Source organism: Triticum urartu, chromosome 2A (genome assembly GCF_056163025.1).
Source record: "Triticum urartu cultivar PI428250 chromosome 2A, HENAU_Tu73, whole genome shotgun sequence".
Lineage (NCBI taxonomy): Eukaryota > Viridiplantae > Streptophyta > Magnoliopsida > Poales > Poaceae > Triticum > Triticum urartu.
The window spans coordinates 45095311-45120336 of NC_141874.1; the positions used below are offsets into that span (position 1 = coordinate 45095311).

Consider the following 25026-nt stretch of genomic DNA (forward strand, 5'->3'; position numbering starts at 1 on the left):
TACACGTCGGACCAGAGCGTTGAAAGGGACACACAGTATGCGTCGTTAATTATTGAGTTTGTGTGCTAGCTCATAGACGACTACTCAGACTGGCCTAATAGACACACATATATGTCATCGCATATGCGTCAAGTTGTTGAGCTTATGTCACCATAACTTCGAAACACACACACACACACACACACACACACACACACACACACACACACACACACACACACACCATGCGTCCGTAATTATTGGATCTGTGTGCTAGCCCGTCCACCAACCGTTCAACTTGCATCAAATAAGTAATTAATGATGTTAATTTGTTACGCCACATGCCCGTCACGATCAACCAAACCAAAACTCAAGAAAGAAGTAGAAAACTATGTTATGGTACCAATCCCTTGAGTAAGAAGAGTGACACAGACTTCAAATGACATCGCTGTCAACATAACGTGGAGCATCCAAAAGTGAAAATGCAATCAAAGTATCTTTCATGGTGATTTGCCAACGCCACACTACCAAGGTGGCGCCAAGGAAGCAATTGATTTTGGGACCCAGTTTCTCAAGCGAGGAAATATGAGGTGGAAACCAACAAAAAAATTGACTGTCAGGTGGAAACCAAGTTATAGTGGAAGCTGATGAAAACAAAGTAAAAAGAATATGTTTCTAAAAATTCTAGAAAATTGTGATATGTTGGAGATGTGATGTTCTACAAACATGTAAAATCTGAAGCTCGAAATCAAATTCATTTGAGAGGTACGAGCCAACCATATCCAGGAAAAGAATAGTTACAAATCATACAACATCACTATTCTTGTGAAATTTATTTTTCTTCTCAAATGAATATGAGTTTGAACTTCAAAAAGAACGGGCATAGTCCACGGCCTAGGCCTCCCTAGTTCAGGCCATCTTGGTCGAACATCTCCCAGGGTGGCAATCGATAATCATGTCGATAGCGAGGCATCTACGATGACTTCGTCAATCATAAAACTATACAACTTCAACCTAGTCTTCAATAAACGTTTTCTGAGTGTGGTGTGTGTAGTGGTGCGAGTGTGTCTGTGTCTACGTTCAAATTGGTGTTTCTCAAAAATAAAAATAAAAAACTGCTTGAACTTGAGTCACTCAACTTTCATGTTAGTTTGCGTTACTATATATACCATGGGTTATGGGTATCAGAGGAGGCCGTGCGTGCAAAGCAATTTAGCTATGACACCGCTACAAGAAACCTTGCTCCTCCTACTTGTTTTCCATGCCGCGCTCCTCACCGCCGCTGTCTCCGGCGCGCCGTCTGGGCCACCCGAGGCAAAAAACTGCCCTAGCAAATGCGGGGAAATAGACATCCCCTACCCATTCGGCATCGGCCCCGGGTGCTCCCTGTCGGGCCGGTTCGCCCTCACATGCAACGAGACGACGAGTCCTCCCACCCTGCTCCGGCGCGACATCAAGGTCGCCAACATCACGCTGGAGACGGCGCAGATGGTGGTCTACACCCACCTGACCTATAGCTGCGACCTGCCGAGCAGCAAGAACACGAGCAAGCTCACGACCACGAGGGTGAGCGCGGTGCTCCGCGTTCGCAACCCGTTCCTGCTCTCGGCGTCGGCCAACGTGTTCACGGCCATCGGGTGCCGGTCGACGGCCAGGCTCAGGAGCCGCAGCGTCAGCGACTACCTCACCGGCTGCATCACGACGTGCCTAAGGGTGAACGACACCGGGGACGACGGCACGCCCTGCAGCGGACACGGCTGCTGCGAGACCTCGCTGATTTCCCGCCTCAATCAAGTCAACGTCAGCTGGAGCACGCGCGCGCTGGGCAGCAACCCTGTGCCTGAAAGCCCGTGCCAGTACGCCTTCGTCTCCACCAAAGGCTGGTACGTGCGTGCGTCAAGAAATTGCTTTTCTTTTTCCCTTTTCAAAATCACTGTACTCTCTCCATCTCATAATTCTCCCTCCATCCCAAAATATAAGTTGTTATTACATCCAATATACTCACATATTTGATCTAATAACATCTTATATATATTATGGAACGAAGAGAGTAGTTTGTACTGCGTGGCTGATTCGTGGATGTGTGAAATTCAAAAATATGTCTTTCCTTACCAATTGACTTGCACGTGAACACTATTGAATCATTAACAAAAGGAACTGTAAAAAGGTCTTTTTAGTAGAACTAGTCGAGACATTAACAACAGACACAATCAAATTATTAAAAAAGAAGGAAGAAGAATCAGAAATGAAAAAAAAATGCCGATGCAGCCAAGGACGCGCAACAATAAGCAGTAACACCAATCATCATTCTTTTTTTTGCGGGGTGAAAGAAATCTCCATTAAGCTCACGGGGGCTTTTCAGCCGTAGCCAAGTTTACAACAAAGTCCATACCGACAGCAAGCCATACCGGTATGGACTTTGTTGACATGACAACACACAAACTACGGAAAAAGTTCTTTGAAAGCCATGTCTCCAAGAAGGTAGCAACGCACGAGGACAACCATCGAAGAAAAGCATATAACAATAGACATTACAAATTTTCATTCGGCTAGACAATTTTGATGATTGATTGTAGGGTTTTACCCTCTCCAAAGAGAGGGATCTGTTAGAAATCCTCAGTTACCTATAAGGACCAAATAGAATGGGTTTGGAAATAGTTTTCAGCTAGCAATAGACGGGCCCAAGTATAATCTCACTAGATGTGTCATGCCCCAAGTGCAAGCTTGCCTTCTGCCCACTTCTTCGTATAACCAGCTGTCTCCATGCCGCCTCCCTCTATCAGCAAGGCCGGACTAATTAGACCATCGAACAACTGAGATATCTCATGTACAGTGCTAGAGGCAGGGGGCATCAAGGCCAGGGCCCACCCCAACAATCTGGTTTTGCTTGTGAACCGTGACATTTTTTACAAATTCACTAATCAAGGAGTACGCTTTGCAAAAGTCACTCTTTCAGACAAATGTTGCACCGCATGTGCGCCACTTATTACAAGTTTACAACCTGAGAGTTTTTCTTTTTTTTCGTAGATTCGTTTATTCAAAATGTTTCATCCCTCAAACCGTGCGTCCAAATCTCGAATCGTTTTCACGCTGAGATCTTCAAAACTATAACTCATGTTGATAGGTTTCGACGATCTATTTTTCATGAAAAAATCCAAATAAAAAAACAAATCGGGAGCACTTTTTTTCTTTTCCCAAAGGCACGAAAGTGCCCCTCGCGGAAGCAAATCCATGCCCCCGCGGGAAATAAATCTGTACCTCTCGTGGAAGGAAACAAAAAAGAAAATACATTTTTTCCTTTCCAAGGGGAACGACCGTGCCTCTCACGGAAACAAATATGTGTCTTCACGAGAAGTAAATCCATGCCTCTCACAGAAAGAAAAAAAAAGATAACACATTTCTTCCTTTTCCGAGAAACACGGCCGTGCCTCTCACGGAAGCAAATCCATGCCTGTCATGGTAGGAAAAAAACGAAATCACTTTTTTTTTTCTTTTGCAAGCTCTCGTGGAAGAAAAAAACGTGTTTTTCCTTTTACGAAAGGAATGCCATAAACAAACATGTGCCTCCACAAGAAGTTAATCTTTGCCTCTTGAGGAAGAGGGGAAAATGTAACACATTTTTTCATGTCAACTTTTTAAAAGAAGATGTTGTTGGTCCAAAACCTAAGAAAAATCGAAGGGAACCGAAAAGCCAAAAAATCAAGAAAATCGTCTAAAAGCCAAAAACGCGTACAGAAAAAAATTAGAGAGAGCGCCCAGAGCGTGACACGTGGCGGCGGCTAAGAGTGTGCCAAGTGGCGCACCCCCAGCCCACCCAAGTGACCCTTGCAGGGGCTCCCGAAGGAGTGCTCCTTAATTAGTTGCTCCCCATTTTTTACCCCCCACCATAATGGAATAACCTAAGCAGATTCTTTTTGCATATGCATGCATCTCCTTTTTGTATATGCTAAAAGGAGATGCATGCATATACAGAAAGTGTTTCCCAATGGAATAATTTGTCATATACAAAAAGGAGATGCATGCATATAGGAATCTTTGCATGATATCGACGACATTATTTCTAAATCCAAGATTTTAAAATAATTTAAATCTAAAACCATCAAACCCATTTGTCTTCATTTGAGTTTGATTTCTACGAGGGCTTCAAAGAAGATCTCGCTATCTTGCCTTCCAACGATTTTTTCCTCCACCAGTTATCAAGTTATCATGTGGGTAGGAACTCTTATCACTCTAATATTGTAAGGTCGCATGAAATAATTTGAACGTATTTTGGCACCGCAATGTGTTATGCAGTCCCAGAGAGTGGGTATCAGCATGTAAGAGATTATATTAAACCATAAAACTACTATCATACAAGTTTACATCGGTGGAAAGTAACATTTCACTACTAGGGAAAAGCCTAGCAGCAGCGCGGGTTTTCGGCCTTTTAGTAGCGCGGGGGCCGGTGCTATTAATAAGGCGCTACAGCTAACGTATAGCAGTAGCGCTGGTCCACCCGCGCTACTGCTACACAAGTGTTGCAGCAGCGCTCTTAAAAGAACCTCGCTGCTGCTAATAGCTATAGCGCGCTTCCCCTGTGCGCGCTACTGCTACAACCGTGCTGCTGCTAACTTTTCTCCACTCGCTACTGCTAATTTTAGTTGTTTTTTGTTTTTTTCGGCATATTTGTTTTGTATTTGAACAGGCTTTATAGAAGAATCTTTAGCACATACAGATGTCATCATGATACACATACAAATGCCTGCGAGACCACAAATGTAATCATGCCACTCGTTGTACACCTTCGAAACCTTCCCTTTGTACACGACATAGCAGTTCCATTTCGCCATCAAGAAACTAGGTACCTGTTAGAGATGCATGTTCATGAAGAGGATGTACAATCATATATATGCAACAAAATATACTAGAGAACACCGAAAAAGAAAGGGTTAGCAACTAGATGCAACATACAGTACGCAAGTTAATTAACTAGAGGTACGCAGGTCATCGTACGCAAACTAACAAAGTAGCGTTACGCAAGTTCGGCAGGGATCGTGGACATCACAAAGTTGCATCGCTACAAATAGTATACAAGTTCAACCGACACATATCATCATCATCAGCATCATAAATCACTAGAAGTTTCATCCTTCCATATCATCGAGGATGGACCCTAGCTTCTTGAACGGCGTGAGGTCTAGACGTTGCATGCCTATGCGAGTTCGGACGTCAGCTCGCGATATAGGGCCGTGGTGGAACATCCCCTTCTCATCGATGACTTCTTTCATGATGATCGTCGCAATGTCGCTTTGGATGCGAAAGAAGTCATCTCTAAGTTTATAATCCGCTTCTCCATGAGATTCTAGCCACTTGTGGATATGATCATCATTTCTACTTCTCATGCGAAGCTTTTGGTGATCCGTGTTGAACTGAATCATGAGATGGAGGATGTAGAATCCATTCTTCTTGCTTGGTTTTGGGACTTGGATGCAGGAGAAGTTAGTTTTATGCGCGAAACCCATCTTCTTGTTCCTTTGTTTCCTGATCTGCATGTGGCCACCTCTAAAGCTAAAGCCTTGGAGAGCATCATCTAGAATATTCATTATGTGGGTGTAGTCTTTTTTCTCGTAGTCTCTGGAAGGGTCAAAATACACGGCGTGGGAGACTTGCGGATAAAGAACGATAAGGACGGCGCGCCCGTTGCTGTGGGGAAAAGACACCTCAAATTATTCCCCATAGAGAGAGAAGGAATGATTGAAATGTATGAAAGGGTTGTTCGAAACTGACTTACTTTGGATGATAAGGCACGAGGACAATTTCGGCATGACCTTTGCTAAAAAATGGACATATCAAGCGCCTGAAATTCACCGAAACGGAAATGAATCAACATTCCGGCGTAACATAGGCAACTCGGATCATTTACCAAAACATGACATGTCCAAAACATGACATATCCACATATCACATGTCCAGTTCAAATTTGCATATAAATTCAGCAAATTTTGAAACCTATCTAAATTCATAACTAAATAGATAACCTAATTAACATAACTAAAACCTAAGTAAATTAACCCTAGCTAGCAGAGAGAGAGAGGGGGGGGTGGTTTACAGAGGGTGCAAGGCGAGGAGGCAGGCCCGATGATGGCCGAGGTTGGGAGGGGAGGAAGCAGAGGAGGGAGGCGAGGGTCGACGGGTCGGGGGCGAGCGCCGGCGCCGGGGGCGAGCGCATCTGGGTCGGGGGCGGCGGGGTCGGGGGCGAGCGCGCCGGGGTCGGGCGCGGCGGGGTCGGGGGCGGCGGGGTCGGGGGCGAGCGCGCCGGGGTCGGGAGCGAGCGTGCCGAGGTCGGGGGCGTGCGCGGCGGTGCGACGGGGCCGGGGAAGAGAGAGTGGGGGTTTGGGGGAAAAGAGCCGGGATGAAGCAGGGAGAGGGAGAATTTTGGGTTAAGTAGACATAGCAGTAGCGCGTTTACACGAAACGCGCTACTACTATTACGAGCAGCTATAGCGATTTTCTGCAGAAACCGCTACTGCTACCTTGACTAGCTGTAACTCTTTTTCACTAAAGCGCTACTGCTATAACCAGTTTCCCTTTTTTTTCCTCAGCATAATAGGAACATATATATTACATCATTGGACCCTTGCATAATAATGTCTAAGTGTGTATATAAAATAGGAACATATATATATTACATCATTGGACCCATGCATAATAGTGGCTAATTAAGTGTGTATACAAAATAGGAATATATATATATATATATATATATATATATATATATATATATATATATATATATATATATATATATATATATAACATCATTTGACCGATTCCTCAGCGCTGACGTTTTCGTTTTTGAGTCAGCTTCTTTCCCTTCTTATTCGTCGAAGAATAATTGAGCCCCTCATTGTGACTTTGCCTTTTCCATGGAGTACGATTTTTCTTTGGTAATGTAGTATTGATTCTTCTTTTGACGTATACTTCATCATCATCGTCATCTTCCCTCATTGGGTTGCCGTACTGATCATAGTCTTCCTCGTTGGCGACTCCATCCATTCCAATGATGTTTCTTTTGCCTTTCCTCACGACAACACGACTGAGATTGCATGGGTCGGTTATGAAGAAGCATTGTGTCACGTGCTTAGCGTGTACCCATGGCTCGTTTTTTGCGATAGCGTTCACGGTAGCGCTCTTGGCGTCGGGTATAGTCATGGTAGTGAAAATCCGGCTTTCTCTTTCGACATTCTTAGCCCATCTGACACGGAACATCGTCGTGTTGTGCAGTCCAGAGTAGTCAAGCTCCCAGATCTCCTCGACCCTTCCATAAAATCGTTCAGTTGCGCCGTTGTCGCTGCCGGTCATGCATTCCATCGTCACCCCTGAGTTCTGATATTCATCACTGTCCATATCTTTGGCCTCCGTGTAGAACGTGTATCCGTTGATATCATATGCCTGATAGGTTACGAGGTTGGGCGAGGGGCCATGTGCTAAGGCGTATATGAGCAATCCGTCCTTAGAGCCCTCCTCCGGGGGATTAGCAATAATATGCTCTTTGAACCAATGCAGAAAAGTGGAGTTGTGCTCTCTAGTAACTTCGGCGTCCGTCCTGCATACCCCCCGGTCACGATACTTCTTTGCGATAATTTCTTTGTGCAGTGCAACGAAAGGATCTACCTCGTCTAGGTGTTGTAGCACTACCAAGTTTGCTCTATCAAAGTCGCTGCGTCGATCTGAGTATGCCACGTGCAGTTCCCTGCGACCGTTGCAGTGACCTTCTCCTTCGAGCCTCCCATCGTGCTTGTTAACGGGCAAACCAACACTAACACCAGGCGGCTGGTCTGCGCCATATAGAAAATTCTCATAGAAAGAGATGCACTCTTGTGTCAAATAGCCCTGGACGATGCTTCCATCCGGACGAGACATGTTACCAACGAATCCTTTGATGATCCCATTCATCCTCTCAAATGGCATCATGTTGTGCAGGAATGACGGCCCCAGGTCTATTATGTCATCCACAATATGGACACACAGATGCACCATCACGTCAAAGAACACGGGCGGAAGTACATCTCAAGCTCATTCAGTATCACAACGATCTCTTCCTGTAGCCTTCGGAGCTGCTTCACACTGATCGACTTTTGAGAGATGACGTCGAAAAAGTTGCAGAGACCAATAAGCGTGTCACTGACGTGCTTGTCCATTATCCCTCTAAGGGTAACAGGTAATATCTGCGTCATCATCACATGACAGTCATGAGACTTCATCCCGCTGAACCTTTTCTTGTCCGTGTCTAGATATCTACCTATCTTGCCACAGTAACTGGAACTAACTTTGACTCCGGTAAGGCACTTAAAGAATTGATTGATCTCAGCCTGACTTAAGGTGAAGCAAGAAGGGGGGCAATAATCCTCATTCTTTATTTTCTTGCCCTTCTTCTCCCGTGCCTCTGTCTCCGTCTCTGTCTCGTCTGACATTTTACGGGGCGGCATGTGCAGATCTTCCCTGATTTTCAAATCTTGCAAGTCTTTTCTTGCCTTCGGCCCATCCTTGGTCTTATCCGGCATGTTCATCAGTGTTGCGAGCAAGCTCTCAAGGACATTCTTACAGATATGCATTTGATCAAGGCAATGAGGTGTATCGAGTTTGTGCCAGTACTCCAAGTCCCAGAACACAGACCTCGTCTTCCATACCTTCAGCAGCGGCTCCGGCGCCTTTCTCATCGTCTTTCCTGGCGCGGGGCACTCCTTCCAGTTTTTCAACAGCTCATCGATTTCAGCACCGCTCCGCTTACGTGGAGGTCCTCGATGCTCAGCGTTACCATTGAATAGATCTCCACGGTTTCTCCACGGGTCGTCCTGTTCGAGCCATCTTCGATGCCCCATTTACACGATTAATGGAGGTGGTGTAGTTATAGCTAGGAGTAATGAAGAGAGAGAAAGGTAGGTAGAAGAGGGAGAGTAATGGGGGAGAAGTATTGAGGAAGAAGAAGAGTGAGAGAGGGAGGATGTGGGAGGTAGGGGAAAGGGAGGAGAGGAAATGGGGAGGGGGAGGTGGAAAAGGTGGTGGGTGCTGCGTCTTAGCAGTAGCGCGGGAGAGAAAGCGTGCTGCTGCTAAGAGCGTAGCAACAACGCGCTTTCCTGTCACGCGCTACTGCTAAACGGGCCAACCCTGTGCGCAATTTCAAAATTAGCAGCAACGAGGTGACAAAAAAAGCGCGCTGCTACTATGGCATTAGCAGCAGCGGGCTCCCTGGCGCCACGCTACTGGTAAACTTATGTCGTTGTGTACTGTCGGTGGATTTTTGTAGCAGTGCGGTTTAAGCGTCATGCGCTACTGCTAAGTTTGCACCAGTAGCGAGCTTTCCGTAGCCGCGCTGCTACTACTTAGCAGAAGCGCCTGTTTTTATGCCGCGCTGCTACTAAGATTCTGTGTATAAGGTTTTCCCTAGTAGTGTTTCATAACCTAGTAACCAAGTTCCTATGACCTCAGAGCATCTCCAGCCGCGCCCCCAATAGGCATCCCCAGGCCACTTTTTGGGCGCCAGCATAAAAAAACGCCCTAGTCGCGTCCCCAGGACGCCGAAATGTGCCGGTTCGGCCCGTTTTTGGGCCCGGCGGTCGTAGGCCGAACCCGGCGCACTGGGGGCGATCGGGGGCTCCGGCGTAAGGGAAAAGCGCGGCTGGCCCACACCGTCAGGTGGAAAAGTCAAGTTTTTCTTCCCCGACTCGCCTCCCACCCTCCGCGCCCTCGGCCGCCAGTAGCTATCCCGGCGCCGCCCGCCGCCCCTCACTGCTAGATAGCCAATCCCCGCCGAGAAAATAGCAGAGGTCCGCCGAGGCATCCCCTCCACCAGCTGCTGGCTATTTCCGGCAGCCGTTTCCGGCCGCGAAAGGGAAGTTTAGCGGCGGGTACACGCCCACCGGGCGCAAGGTGTTCGGCGATTTGCCTACCCCGGTGATGGACTCGGATGACGAGGATGCTCTGGCCGTGCTGCTGGAGGAGGAAGCCGAGGCCTACTTCCAGGAAGAAGAGCATCTCATGGTGCTCGCTGCCCTCGCCCAGCTGCTGGCGAGCAATGAAAAGCCGCGGCGAGGTGGCTCGGCGCCGGGGTGGGTGAAAGCAAAAAAACCGGCATCATCTCGAAGGCTACTGGATGCTCTACTCTAACTACTACACCAATGCTCCACTTCACGGCGACAAAACATTTCGGCGCCGTTATTGGATGAGCCGAAAGCTCTTCCTCAGGATTGTGAATTCCGTCCGGGAGTTCGACAACTACTTCAAGTGCAAGATGGATTGCACCGGCAAACTTGGATTCACCTCGATCCAGAAGTGCACGACAGCGATGAGAATGCTTGCATACGGAGCTCCTGGTGATTCACTCGACGACTATGGGCGCATGGCCGAGTCCACCAGCATAGAGTGTTTCTACAAGTTCTGTCGGGCAGTGGTGGCAGTGTTTGGACCGCAATACTTGAGAACACCCAATGCGGAAGACACTGCTCGGATCCTAGCACAGAATGTAGCAAGAGGATTTCTTCGGATGCTTGGAAGCATCAACTGCATGCATTGGAAATGGAAGAATTGCCCATTTGCTTGGCAGGGGATATACAAAGGCGCCAAAGGCGGTTGTAGTGTGGTACTTGAGGCGGTGGCCACAGATGACCTCTGGATTTGGCACTCCTTCTTTGGTATGCTAGGAACTCACAATGACATCAACGTGTTGCAGTGCTCCCCTGTCTTTGCCAAGCTTGTTGAAGGTCATTCTCCTCCGGTGAACTTCGAGATCAATGGGCGGCACTACAACAAGGGGTACTACCTAGCCGATGGCATCTATCCGAGATGGTCTACATTTGTGAAGACTATCTGAAACGCTATGCCAGGAGGCAAGAAGTCCCACTTTGCCAAGCTGCAGGAGGCTTGCCGGAAGGATGTCGATCGAGCATTTGGTGTGCTCCAATCTCGATTTGCTTTTGTACGGTACCCTACTCAGACCTGGTCGAAAGATCAAATGTGGGAGACCATGACTTGCTGTGTCATCTTGCAGAACATGATCATCGAGAGCGAGCAAGAAGACCCAGTGTTTGACACTGAACCATACTACAGGCAGGGTCCTCTAGCTAAAGTTGATCACCAGCTACCGGCAACTTGGACTGCCTACCTCAGTATGCGTCAGGAGATCCGAGACCCACAGGTGCATCATCAGCTGCAGCAGGATCTGGTGGAGCACCTATGGAGGCTCAAGGGCGACGCCGAGCGCGACGTGTGATGAAATATGAGTTTTTATTTGTTGAACTATATAATTTGTATTGAACTATTTGTTGTTGTACTATTTTGTTGAACTATTTGATTTTCTATGATGAATTATGTGATAAAAAAATATTTATGTTCATAATTCAATGCCCAGCCACAGCGAACCACGCCGAATATGGGCCTATTCTCTCCCATATGGGCCCTTTATTCGCCGAAAGTGGGCCGAAAAGTGGGCCTATATCGGCGCCTGAGGGCGACAGCTGGACGCAAAACCGCCCCCAGCGCCGATTGTATCGACGGCTCGCCCCCAGGGGCGATTTTTATGTGTCTTGGGGGGGCCAACGGCTGGAGATGCTCTCACTATAACCTAGTAATGAACTGATGAATTGACTATAACTGGGCAATTATTGAGAAAAAAATTATCAAAACATTTAACTATATGACCTAGTTTGGAAGATCATGGCGCAGCGAACCAACATTGAAAGCATATCTTGAGCCGGATTAATGGTTGGTGAGATGAAAGATTCTTAATTTTGAGAGAGAGAGAGAGAGAGAGAGAGAGAGAGACGTGGGGTGAGGTCACACATTTAGAGTTAAGATGCATCGCCACATCATAGTCCGGCCGTCATTCTATAGATGTTACTACCTCCGTCCTGTTTATTAGTCCTTTTCGTATTTTGTATCAAATTTTGACCATAGATTTTACCAACTCAATGTTGATGCATGTCATCAAGAATTATATCGTTGGATTCGTATTTGAACATAGTTTCCAATGGTATAATTTTTCTGACATGCATTGGTGTTTTGTTAGTTAAATCTATTGTCAAAATTTTACACTAAATACGAAGGGTACCAATAAACTAAGAAGGAGGTAGTACAACTCTATTGTTGATATTGTATGTTGTTAGTTTGGGCTTGTGTATATACAATGCAAGCTACAACAATCTTTACTGATACTAATGGTTGAATTTCTTGAACAGGTACCATTTCAAGAAAACTGATCTAATTGGGAATATGACATTCATAAATAGACTTGGACATGGTCCCGTCGTTCCTGTTGTCCTTGACTGGGCAATACGGGATGGAACATGCCCGTCGGCGCCAGAGGGTGACAACAGTGAGAATGTTCCCTACGCATGTGTTAGCGCCCAGAGCTATTGCGTAAATGCCAGCAATGGAGCACGCGGCTATTTCTGCAGATGTTCTAAGGGATACAGTGGCAACCCATACATTAAAAATGGATGCACAAGTTTGTACACTTTCTGTGTTAATTTTTCCAAGGAAACTTCATTTATCATATGTTACCCTTAATATATATTGTGCATTCCTTGCAAAAAAAAGTAGTAATTTACAATCTTGTAGATTATAATGCACACTACGGATATGAAGGCGTACTTTCTACTTTCTACCACATGATTTGGGATTGTGTGAATTTTCCGCTCTCTCATTACTTTCAAGAGCAGAAAACTTAAGAAAAAAATACTAGTTATTGCTGTCCTTGTTTTCATATTAAGTAAACTGATAATATGCACTATTTTTTAATACATCTTCAGATATTAACGAGTGTGAGCTACGGAGATCCCCAAACTCAACAATTTACAAGAACATGTATCCTTGTCATGGAGGGAGATGCCATGATAGAGAGGGTGACTATGAGTGTAAATGCAATTTCGGACGAAGAGGTGATGGTAAAAGCCACAAGGGTTGTGAACTTGTAGTGTCCACGACTGCTGCAGCGGTGATAGGTGAGGCTCTCTTTAATTAGAAAAGTTAAAAAGTGCATTTACAAGTGTTAAAAAATCATAAGCAAATCCCATGGTGTGGGTGTGAGAATAAAGTACGAGTGAGCAAAATTTAAATAATCTTTTGCAAGCTGCATACAAAGAAACAAAATGTATTTGATGATAATAGTGATGTTACGTATTGCTAAATTTTTATCATTATATTGGTCATTGTTGTGCGGGACAACTTTAAAGTTTTTTTTCCCATTAAACCTAGCAAAGCTATTACAGATTTATCATGAAACATATTTTTTTTGTTAAAGAGGTCACTGCACTTTGGTAGCTCAAGAATAAGATCCTCCACACTCACTTATATATGGCCTATGTATTTCCTTAACCCGCATGTTGCCGTAAAATTGGATATATAATTTCTAAATAACATGTAGAATAGTACTTTAATTCTTACGATTTAAACTATGTGAGAAATGTCTGCATAAAAATCTAAGCACTGAAAGTTTTGCATGCCACAACTAAATGCAATGTGATTTAAAACCCACTTAGAATGCACTAATGTATGTTACATGATAGAGAATTGTCATGTGTAGCTCGGACGAATACTAGTGGATCAAATTAGTATAAATTAGTATATCTAACAGCTATAGTAATTTTGATGACGTAGAAGCACATGTATTAAGATAATTACAAGTAGTGGGGACCACTCTCTTAGGTATATAAGATAAGATAAGATACTCTCATGCATGCAATTGAACATCCCAATCAATAACATAAAGTGCTATTTTCACCGTAAAACACATATTCCTTTTTTTGCAAAAACATATTCCTCTTTTACTGCATTATAACATTTAATTATTACAAGGGGTGTCTGTAGCTATATATATCTCAATATCAGTAGTCATCCAATTAAGGTCTTTTTTTAATATTTGCACACATCTCATGTGTTGGATCTGTGTGCTCCCAACGATGACTTGGCATAGTTAGTTTTTAGTCGAGTAATAAATAGCAATACTATTACTACGTATATATCATCACTATGTAATAAATGGAAAATCACATGACATTTGTCCGCCTGCAGGAACAATTGGTGCCATTGCATTACTCGCCGTGCTACTGATATTCTTACATATGGAGAACGAGAAAAGAAAACTGAGAGATTGTTTCAACAAAAACGGCGGACAATTACTCAAAAGCCTCAAGGTCGAGATCTTCACAAAGGAAAAGCTAGACCACATCACAAATAACTATCGTTGCATAATCGGCCAAGGCGCCTTTGGGAAGGTCTACAAGGGAGCCACTGGCGCCAGAGACAATGTACGGGTTGCCGTGAAATGCTCGATCCCCATCAACCAGGACTGGAAGAAGGAGTCTTTTGCGAATGAGATCACAATCCAGTCCAATATCAGCCACCGGAACCTGGTCCAACTGTTGGGTTGCTGCTTGGAGACGGAGGTGCCCATGCTGGTCTACGAGTACGTGCCCAGGGGGAGCCTCCACGACGTACTCCACGGTGACAATAAGGAACCTCTCCCGCTGGAAACACGCCTGGATATCGCTATCTATTCAGCAGTTGCGCTCGTTTACATGCACTCGGAGGCGAGTCAGACATCAATCATCCTCCACGGAGATGTGAAGTCGGGCAACATCCTCCTGGACGACGGGTTCACGCCCAAGGTGTCGGACTTCGGGACATCGAGGCTCATGTCCATCGACAAGGACCACACCAACTGGGTGGTCGGGGACAGCAGCTACATCGACCCCGTGTACATGAAGACCGGGCTGCTCACCGAGAAAAGTGACGTGTACAGCTTCGGCATCGTACTACTGGAGCTCGTGACCCGGAAAAAAGCAAGGTATGACGGGAACCATAGCCTGCCACTGGATTATGTCAAGGCTTCCATGGGTGGGGCAGTGAGGGAGATGTTTGATCCAGAGGTTGCATCCTGTGGGAAGGAAAATGAGGAGTGCCTTGAGGAGGTGGGCAAGATCGCGGTGCAGTGTCTCAAGGAGGATGTGAACGACAGGCCCACCATGAGTGAAGTGGCTGAGAGACTTAAAATGTGCAAGTGCCGGTGGTTGGAGTCTGGCAGGAAGACGAATGAGATATGAACTTAGTTACTGTCAGAAAAAAAAAGTACTACTCCGATCTATGTAAGGTTTTTTGCAGTTGACTTGTACTTTGAGTAATTAGCTAGCATGCTCGCGTGTATCCCCGAGTTGAACTTTGTTAGTTTTGTATAATTATTTTTTCTTTTTTGTTGATGGGGTATAGTTTTAATCAACTAGTGCATTATAATAGTATCTTGCTAGCGGAAAAAGTTATTTCACTGACATTCCAAGTCTTGTCTTATGGAAGTTCTAAACGGTCTTAATTAAGCTGGTCAAGTACATGGGTTTTAAAAAATGTCGAAGTTTTGGTCCAAATGCATTCCCCTTGCAGATATGGACCCTAATCCAAATTTTCACCGAAATTGAAATAGAACCACAAACAAACTCCATTAGAGACTAGGAAAGTATGACAAGTCGGGCCACCGATGCTTTCTGCAAAAGTGGGGAGGTGGGAATGATCTTTGGAAGGAGTACTCCTCAATGAGTGATTTCGCTCGCTAGAGGACAAGTCGGGCCATCGATGCTTTCTGCAAAAGTGGGTCTCGTCGTCGTTCCATATTTTCTAGGCCGGAAACCAACATCCATTTTAACTCGGCCGCCAATTTGGTTTTGTACTATATTGGTTTGGTTAAAAAAAGTTCTACCAACTTTTGACAAAGTAAATGCTTTTTTAAAAATTGATTTTTTTACAAATTTTTGAACTTTGTTAGGAATACAAACATTTTTTATTTTCTGAACATTTTTTCCAAATTTGACAACAAGTTTTGAATTTAGAATATTTCTTGAAAATTATGAACAAAATTTGAACATTTTTCCAAAACATCAACAAATTTGGCTAACAAGAGCAAGTTTTTTGAAATTCCATACATTTTTGTAAAGTTTTGAACAAATTTGAAATCATGAATAATTTTTGAAGATTTAGATATTTTTTTAGAAAAATTGAAAAGTTTTTGAAAAAATGTGAACATAATTTTGAAATTCCTAGAATTTTATTGAAAGGGAACGTTTTTTAAAATTCTGAAGAAGTTTTGAACATAATGTTATTTCGTTCGTTGTCGTCGCGTATCGCCGTCATGGGCAGTACTCGGCCGGACAGGGCCAACAGCCTTGGCATCTTGTTACAATGCTATTCTTATGCAAAGTATTATTGATACTCTGACCTATCCTCATTTGTTCTATCATGATTGTCTTTTACTTAAGAATGATGTGCCACCTCTAGTCATATGAGATGCCTGGGTTCCTGAGCTTAATTTCAGCCTCCTACATCAGAGTGGTCATTACATAGTGGTTGTGTTGAAGGAAGGCATGCCGTCGACAACTGCAACCTCTCCTTCCATGTTGTCTCGATCTACAACAAGTGGGGCAACTGAAGGGCCATGTGTATGCACCTTTTCTACGTCAACAAGAGAATGGAGAAGTAGGTGCGTGTCTCCCCCCGATGATCTTACTTCCTGGAATTGGCACATTCATACAGTGCTTGCCAACGGAGATGGTTCTTGGTGGGTGGATTTGTGTTGTGGAAGCCTCTCTTGTGATCTTGACCAGCACTAATCTGCCTTTGGGTTCATCCCACTTCCTCCACCGGCATGTTCCGAGGATGGCATTGATTTTAATATCAGAGAAGATCGTTTTGTCAGCATCAGCGCCGGAGTACTTAGATGTGTGTCCATGTCTTTAGGAAAGATGACCTCTTATTTGAATGTGGTATTAAGTCACAGCAGTGTGAAGATTATGTGAAGACTTGGAGTTGGAGAGATGTGCAGTGGGTTCAAGATTGCCAGATGAAATCTGCAATTTTTTGGGATGGCGTAAGCTACTCCTCAAGGCTTCTACCCAAGTTTGTACCAGCATATCCCACTGTTGATCCCGATGATCATAATCTGGTAAACGTTCTCTTTCTAACTAGCCAACGCTGTGATGGCTATGTAATTTGCGTCGATTTGCCCTCTATGGAGATCAATTACATTGGCAAAGTACACTAGGGCTTACTTGACGGGGTACGCCTAGGAATATTTGAGTTTTTAGGTGTTTGCAATGCTTATTAATAACTTTCTTTCTCACCCACATGCTTTACTTGACTAGAAATATTTGAGTTTTCAGCTGCTGAGACTTTCTTAGCCACTCCCAATTGAAATTGGTGCATGTATACAATTATTTAGTATTCCCCCCGCCCTATAATATAAGATCATTTTGCAAGCTGTTTTAGCTTGCAAAAATGTTTTATATTCTGAGACGGAGGGAGTAATATTTTTTCACCTTGTTGTGTCTGTGTTTTCCAGTGACACGGCTGCAGGTTGGAATGCATAGTTAAGTAGTTATTCTACTACCATGGATGGCAGACGATTAACATAACTAACTCTTAGTTGCAATCTGTTCATGGCTTGTAATTTCTTTTAAATACTTAATCACACATTGTTAAAAATATAATTGGATTTAAGTTAGAGATAAGAAAATAGAGATAGAATTAGTTTAAACCACATGTAACTTGTCTTGTACTCCAAGTCTCTACCCCACCATGTACTCTATATAATCCCACACAAGGGTTAGAGATCAATACAACACACACTATTCATCATCCTATAGTTTTCTACATGGTATTAGAGCAGTTAGTCTCACAACGCCATCCTGGGGAGATTAATCTTCTCTCCCTGAGGACGCGGCACCCGATCAATCAAAGGATCACACCGGTTCCATAGATTAGATCAGTTTCATAAATTAGGTCAATTCCAATTTTCGGTATTCAGTTAGATTGATTTCTTTTTCAGTAGCCAGATAAATTCATACTAGATTGATCCTATCTGATGAAGAAAAACTAGTAGATCCGTGTGGCGGCGCCGCCACCATCCTACCTCGACAGACGACACATCTCCGAGCCCTACATCGAGCCGTCCAAGAACTACATCGAGCGCCCGAGTCTTCCTCGAGCCGATCCCGCGAGCTTGATCAGAATCGCGTGGCTTCTGGACAACTCAACGTCGTACTGCTACGCGTGCATGATCGAGCCAGAGCCCCAGACACCGGAGACCCGGCTTCAATCAGCGATGCCGCGCGGACTCCATCCAGCTCAGGTGCAGGCAACGTAGATCGCATCAGCACGAGTCAACGACACCAGGCGCTACAAGCGAAGAAGAGGCGACTCGGCCAAAGCGGCTAAGATCACGCCCCTCCCGATCACGGGAGGGCGGACTCACGACACGGGGCTCTCCCGGCCGATACCTGCCTCTATCGACCCGATGACCCGCTCGACCTCTAGTGGTGGCCTCGGATGCACACGCCCGTGAAGCAGCAGCCGCTCCTGCGGCAATTTACTCCAACTCCAGATGGCAACGGGAACGAAATCCATCGGGTCACTAATAGAAAAAGGGTCAAATGTGAAGCACATTAGTGCCGGTTTGAATTTGAGCCGGCACTAATGTGTCCATTAGTGCCGGTTCCAACGGCTAGGCAGGCGGACATCATTAGTACCGGTTCGTGCTGCACCTTTAGCACCGGTTCGTGCCACAAACTGGTATTAAAGTGAGTGGTGGCAGGATGTTGTCAGTCCGGGCCCCCCCCAGCATCTTTAGTACCGGGTCGTATTACGAACCGGTACTAAAGGTCGTCCTACATAGACCCTTCGTCCACCCGAGCTCGCTCTGTTCTTCCCTTTTCCCCTCTCTTCTTTGTTCTTTTCCCTCTTCCTCTCAAGCTCATCACACATTTTGCCCAAAATTTGTCAAAATTTGAAGGCCCCCATCCATTCAAATGATCACAAAGGTTAGCAACTTTGTCCTTTCATCTCTCATTGCTAGATTAGCTCATGCAATGCTTTATATAGTGATTGATTTTTGAGTTTAGTAATTTGGGAGGAATTATATATATGTGCTAGTATTTGATTTATATGCAATTTGAGGTCAAAAATAACACTTAGTTTGCATATGTAGGTGTGGTTTACTTAGTGCCTTCTAAATCTCCATCGTAACCACCATCGATCGCCCGCAACGTCCCGTCGCCGGCACCACCTTGTGGTGAGCCTCTTGTTCATGAAGTTTTATATAAAAAAATTGATGTTTGTGTGATTTGGATATATAGTTACTCATATAATTATCTTACCCATACGTTGTTTGTTATACATAGTGTCATGGTTTTGATATCCGTCCCCGTCGGCCCTCGTACGGGTTATGATTCGGATGTGGTATATTCTCTTTTAAAACTATTCATTGCATTTTGTGTTTATGACAAATTATGCCCATCAAGTTGACATAGATATTTGCATGTAGGAGGTAGTTGAACCGGAAATTCCAATCGACCCTATTGTCGAGAAGGTTAAATTTAGTTGAAAGAGAAAACGAGGATTTGAAGGAAAAATTGAAAAGAATTGAGGGGGAGAAGATGGCAATAGAATTGGAGTTGCATGTTGCCGATGTCGTCGATGTCACAAGATTAAGATGGAGAAAATGCGCTTGAAGATTAGAAAGATTAGAAAATATGCCATTCATAGTGATGCTTGGTATCATTATGCTGTTGGATCAATTGTTACCTTAGTTGCGATCTTGATCGCATTTGTTGTTGCATTTAAATTCTTTAGCTAGAGAGTTATTTGTTTGTTGCATTTAAGTGTTGTGTGATCTTTATGTATGAACTTTATGTATTGTATTAATTTAGTGTTTTCGGTGCTGTGTATTGAAGATGAGCCGGCAATGGATGTGCGATGACCGATGCTCTCCCAAGTTCATTAATGGCGTGCGAACTTTTCTGCTTGCGGCTGAGGCAAATAAGCGGGCGGATGATTTTATGCCTTGTCCATGTGCTGGCTGTAAGAATGGTCACAATTACTCTACATCAAGAACCATTCACGTCCACCTGTTTGAGTCTGGTTTCATGCCCCACTACAATGTTTGGACCAAGCATGGAGAAAGAAGGGTTATGATGGAAGACAATGAAGAAGAAGAGGACGACGACAGCTATCCTGGCCATGGGTTCTCTGAATACGATGATACAATAATGAGGGAAGAAGCTGAGCCGGTAATGAGGGAAGAAGTTGAGCCGGCAATGTGGGAAGAAGCTGAAGAAGAGGCATCGAATGAGCCCGTTGATGATCTAGGTCGGGTCATTGCCGATGCAAAAAGAAACTGCGCAAGTGATTTGGAGAAGAAGAAGTTGCAGCGCATGTTAGAGGATCACAAAAAATTGTTGTACCCGAATTGCGTAGGTGACAAGAAAAGGCTGGGCACCACACTGGAATTGCTACAATGGAAGGCAGGGAATGGTGTATCTGACAAGGGATTTGGAAAGTTGCTGGTAATGATAAAGAATATGCTTTCAAAGGACAACGAATTGCCCGAGAGTACGTACGAAGCAAAGAAGGTTGTCTGCCCTCTACGGTTAGAGGTGCAGAAGATACATGCATGCCCTAATGATTGCATCCTCTACCACGGTGAGTACGAGGATTTGAACGCTTGCCCGGTATGCGGTGCATCGCACTATAAGATCAGCCGCGATGACCCTGGTGATGTCGAGGGCGAGCGCCCCAAGAAGAAGATTCCTGCCAAGGTGATGTGGTATGCTCCTATAATACCACGGTTGAAACGTTTGTTCCAAAACAAAGAGCATGCCAAGGCGATGCGATGGCACAGAGAATACCGTAAGAAAGACGGAAAGTTGAGAGTACCCGCTGACGGGTTGCAGTGGAGAAAAATCAAAAAAAAGTACGGGAAGGAGTTTGCAGATGACGCAAAGAACATATGGTTTGGTCTAAGCGCAGATGGCATTAATCCTTTTGGGGAGCAGAGCAACAACCATAGCACATTACTAGGGAAAACCCTAGCAGTAGCGCTGGTTTTGTGCTCACTAGTAGTGCGGGTAGGCGCGCTACTAATAAGGCGCTACAGCTATTGCTTAGCAGTAACGCGTGCCGCACGCGCTACTGCTAGGACAAATAGCTGCAACGCTTGTTCACTCCCACGCTGCTGCTAATGTAACTACTGGCAGCGTGTTTTCTTTCCATCGCTACTAGTATTGTTTTTATTTTTTTATTTTTAGTGTATTTATGCGCCATCGTACAAATATTGGTACAATACCAGTTATGAGGTTTACATCATTATGTCCATAAGAGTGTGTCAAATAAAGGTGGATTAGGTTCAAGTGGAGGCAATATGTGGTGCATGTCAAAAGTATACTACTAACCCAAACTTGATCTAGTTTGGACTAGTAGTACTTTCGATATGCACCACATGTTGCCTCCACTTGAATCTAATCCGCCAGCACAAGCTATTTAATCATCATCATAATCATTAGCACCAACAATATTTATTTAATCACCACTAACACTAGCTAATAATAATCATCAGTCATTACCACCAACACTAGCTATTTTATCATCATAGTAATAGTGTAGCACATCATCATCCTCAAACTCATTTCTAGCTAATCACTCCTGCTGCTCTCTCTTAGGTAAAACAATATAAAACATGTGTAGCTCTCCTCCTTGATCAAGTTGGAGCATGCAGATGAACCTGTCTCCTAATTTTGGGTAGCACATCTGTTTGCTCCCCCCTAGTACTTGTCTGCGCTCCCCTATCACATATCTGGTCCAGTCTTGCACTATTAAGCATTCATCGCTGATCTTGAATGCACTAAAGTAACATGTAGGATATCTTGGCCGTAAGCTAATAATACTCATTGGGAGTCCCTGTTGAAGAACATCGTATGGTCACATACTTAGCAATGAAGTTTAGCTTCACAAATAATGTATGGAAAAGATGCACCGAGGATAAATAGTAAAAATCTTACCATCCTTCCTAAATAGATGTGACCGTAGTTCATGACGAACACTATTGGTCGCACGTTTTCAGTACTAAGATTTCTAAGTCCAGGAAGAAAATTTGTCTTGACGGTATCAAGATCCTCAAGCCATGAAACATAATGACTTAGCTCCTCACAGTTTAGTTCAGCCCCGGGACAGTAGTAGGTCCTGTCTACCAAGCGCTGGACATGTTTGCTTGCACCGAAATAAGCTAACAATATAAATTAGTTGTCAACTATTTTTGAATGAACAATATCAAAGACATAAATATGGTTGAGAAATTTACACTTTGGTGTAACTGGAGGCGTCTACACATCGACCCAGATGTCGGTATTACCTTCAATATCATCTTCCGGACGAATATCAAAGGTGATAACCATATCAGGCTGAAATGCATAAGTCTTGCATAGTGCTCGCCATGTTTTGCATCCAGAATAGGTGTAGTCGTCTGAATTGTATAATTTTGCGTGGAAAATATAACCATGCTCGGTCTTCAAATAAACTTTCTTTACCTCCATAGTATGACTGATGTTGGAGAACGTTGTAGAAAACAAAAATTTTCCTACGGTTTCACCAAGATCCATCTATGAGTTCATCTAACAACGAGTGATCGGATGCATCTACATACCTTTGTAGATCGCGAGCGGAAGCATTCAAAGAACGGGGATGAGGTAGTCGAACACGACGTGATCCAAATCACCGGAGATCCTAGCACCGAACGGACGGCACCTCCGCGTTCAACACACGTACGGTCAGCGTAACGTCTCCTTCTTCTTGATCCAGCAAAAGGGAAGTAGAGGTTGAGCAAGATGGCTCCAGCAGAAGCACGACGGCGTGGTGGTGATGGAGCTGCAGTACTCCGTCAGGGCTTCGCCAAGCACTATGGAGGAGGAGGAGGTGTTGGAGAGGGAGAAGGAGGCAACCAAAGGCATGGATGAAAAGCCCTCCTTCCCCCACTATATATAGGAGGGCCAGGGGGGGTGCGCCGGCCCTAGGAGATCCAATCTCCTAGGGGGGCGGCAGCCAGGGGAGGTTTCCCTCCCCCCAAGGCACCTAGGAGGTGCCTTCCACTAGTGGGACTCTTCCCTTTTGTGAACCCTAGGCGCATGGGCCTTATGGGGCTGGTGCCCTTGGCCCATGTAGGCCAAGGCGCACCCCCTACAGCCCATGTGGCCCCCCGGGGCAGGTGGACCCACCCGGTGGACCCCCGGGACCCTTCCGGTGGTCTCGGTACAATACCGATAACCCCGAAACTTGTCCCGATGGCCGAAATAGCACTTCCTATATATAATTCTTTACCTCCGGACCATTCCAGAACTCCTCGTGATGTCCGGGATCTCATCCGGGACTCCGAACAACATTCGGGTTACTGCATATACATATCCCTACAACCCTAGCGTCACCGAACCTTAAGTGTGTAGACCCTACGGGTTCGGGAGACATGCAGACATGACCGAGACGACTCTCCGGTCAATAACCAACAGCGGGATCTGGATACCCATGTTGGCTCCCACATGCTCCTCGATGATCTCATCGGATGAACCACGATGTCGAGGATTCAAGCAACCCCTTATACAATTCCCTTTGTCAATCGGTATGTTACTTGCCCGAGATTCGATCGTCGGTATCCCAATACCTCATTCAATCTCGTTACCGGCAAGTCACTTTACTCGTACCGTAATGCATGATCCCGTGACCAGACACTTGGTCACTTTGAGCTCATAATGATGATGCATTACCGAGTGGGCCCAGTGATACCTTTCCGTCATACGGAGTGACAAATCCCAGTCTTGATCCGTGTCAACCCAACAGACACTTTCGGAGATACCCGTAGTATACCTTTATAGTCACCCAGTTATGTTGTGACGTTTGGTATACCCAAAGCACTCCTACGGTGTCCGGGAGTTACACGATCTCATGGTCTAAGGAAAAGATACTTTGACATTGGAAAAACTCTAGCAAACGAACTATACGATCTTTAAGCTATGTTTAGGATTGGGTCTTGTCCATCACATCATTCTCCTAATGATGTGATCTCGTTATCAATGACATCCAATGTCCATAGTCAGGAAACCATGACTATCTGTTGATCAACGAGCTAGTCAACTAGAGGCTTACTAGGGACATGTTGGTGTCTGTTACTCACACATGTATTACGATTTCCGGATAACACAATTATAGCATGAATAAAGACACCTCAGGAATGTTGTCAAACAACATGACTTCCAAGACAGGGTTGCCGTACCACTCTGGTGCAGAACGTGTCCTTGTGGACCTTCGAATTTCAGTAGGAGCTTGATCAGAAGTATCTTGATCATTATCATTAACTTCCTCTCTAGTCGGTGCAGGCACCTCAGGAACATTTTCTTGAGTTGCGCCATTTTCTGGGTCAAGAGGTATTACTTTATCAAGTTCTACTTTCCTCCCACTTACTTCTTTCGAGGGAAACTCCTTCTCTAGAAAGGATCCATTCTTGGCAACAAAGATCTTGCCTTCGGATCTGAGGTAGAAGGTATACCCAACAGTTTCTTTAGGGTATCCTATGAAGACGCATTTTTCCGACTTGGGTTCGAGCTTTTCAGGTTGAAGTTTCTTGACATAAGCATCGCATCCCCAAACTTTTAGAAATGACAGCTTAGGTTTCTTCCCAAACCATAATTCAAACGGTGTCGTCTCAACGGATTTCGACGGAGCCCTATTTAAAGTGAATGCGGCAGTCTCTAAAGCATAGCCCCAAAAAGATAATGGTAAATCGGCAAGAGACATCATAGATCGCACCATATCCAATAGAGTGCGATTACGACGTTCGGACACACCATTACGCTGAGGTGTTCCAGGCGGCGTGAGTTGTGAAACTATTCCACATTTTCTTAAGTGTGTGCCAAACTCGTGACTCAAGTATTCTCCTACACGATCTGATCGTAGGAACTTGATTTTTCTGTCACGTTGATTCTCAACCTCACTCTGAAATTCCTTGAACTTTTCAAAGGTCTCAGACTTGTGTTTCATTAAGTAGACATACCCATATCTACTCAAGTCATCAGTGAGGGTCAGAACATAACGATAGCCACCGCGAGCCTCAACACTCATTGGACCGCACACATCAGTATGTATGATTTCCAATAAGTTGGTTGCTCGCTCCATTGTTCCTGAGAACGGAGTCTTGGTCATTTTACCCATGAGGCA

At 44.8% G+C, this 25026-nt stretch overlaps 1 protein-coding gene across 1 annotated transcript; it reads left to right on the plus strand.

Annotated features, from left to right (window-relative positions):
* Window positions 1-1149: 1149 nt before the first annotated feature.
* On the plus strand, window positions 1150-15274 carry LOC125530242 (wall-associated receptor kinase 2). Its single transcript, XM_087542989.1, has 4 exons — window positions 1150-1862; window positions 12192-12460; window positions 12765-12956; window positions 14026-15274. The coding sequence occupies exons 1-4, from the start codon at window positions 1150-1152 to the stop codon at window positions 15054-15056; spliced, it is 2205 nt and encodes a 734-aa protein (XP_087399115.1). The 3' UTR covers window positions 15057-15274.
* Window positions 15275-25026: the final 9752 nt, after the last annotated feature.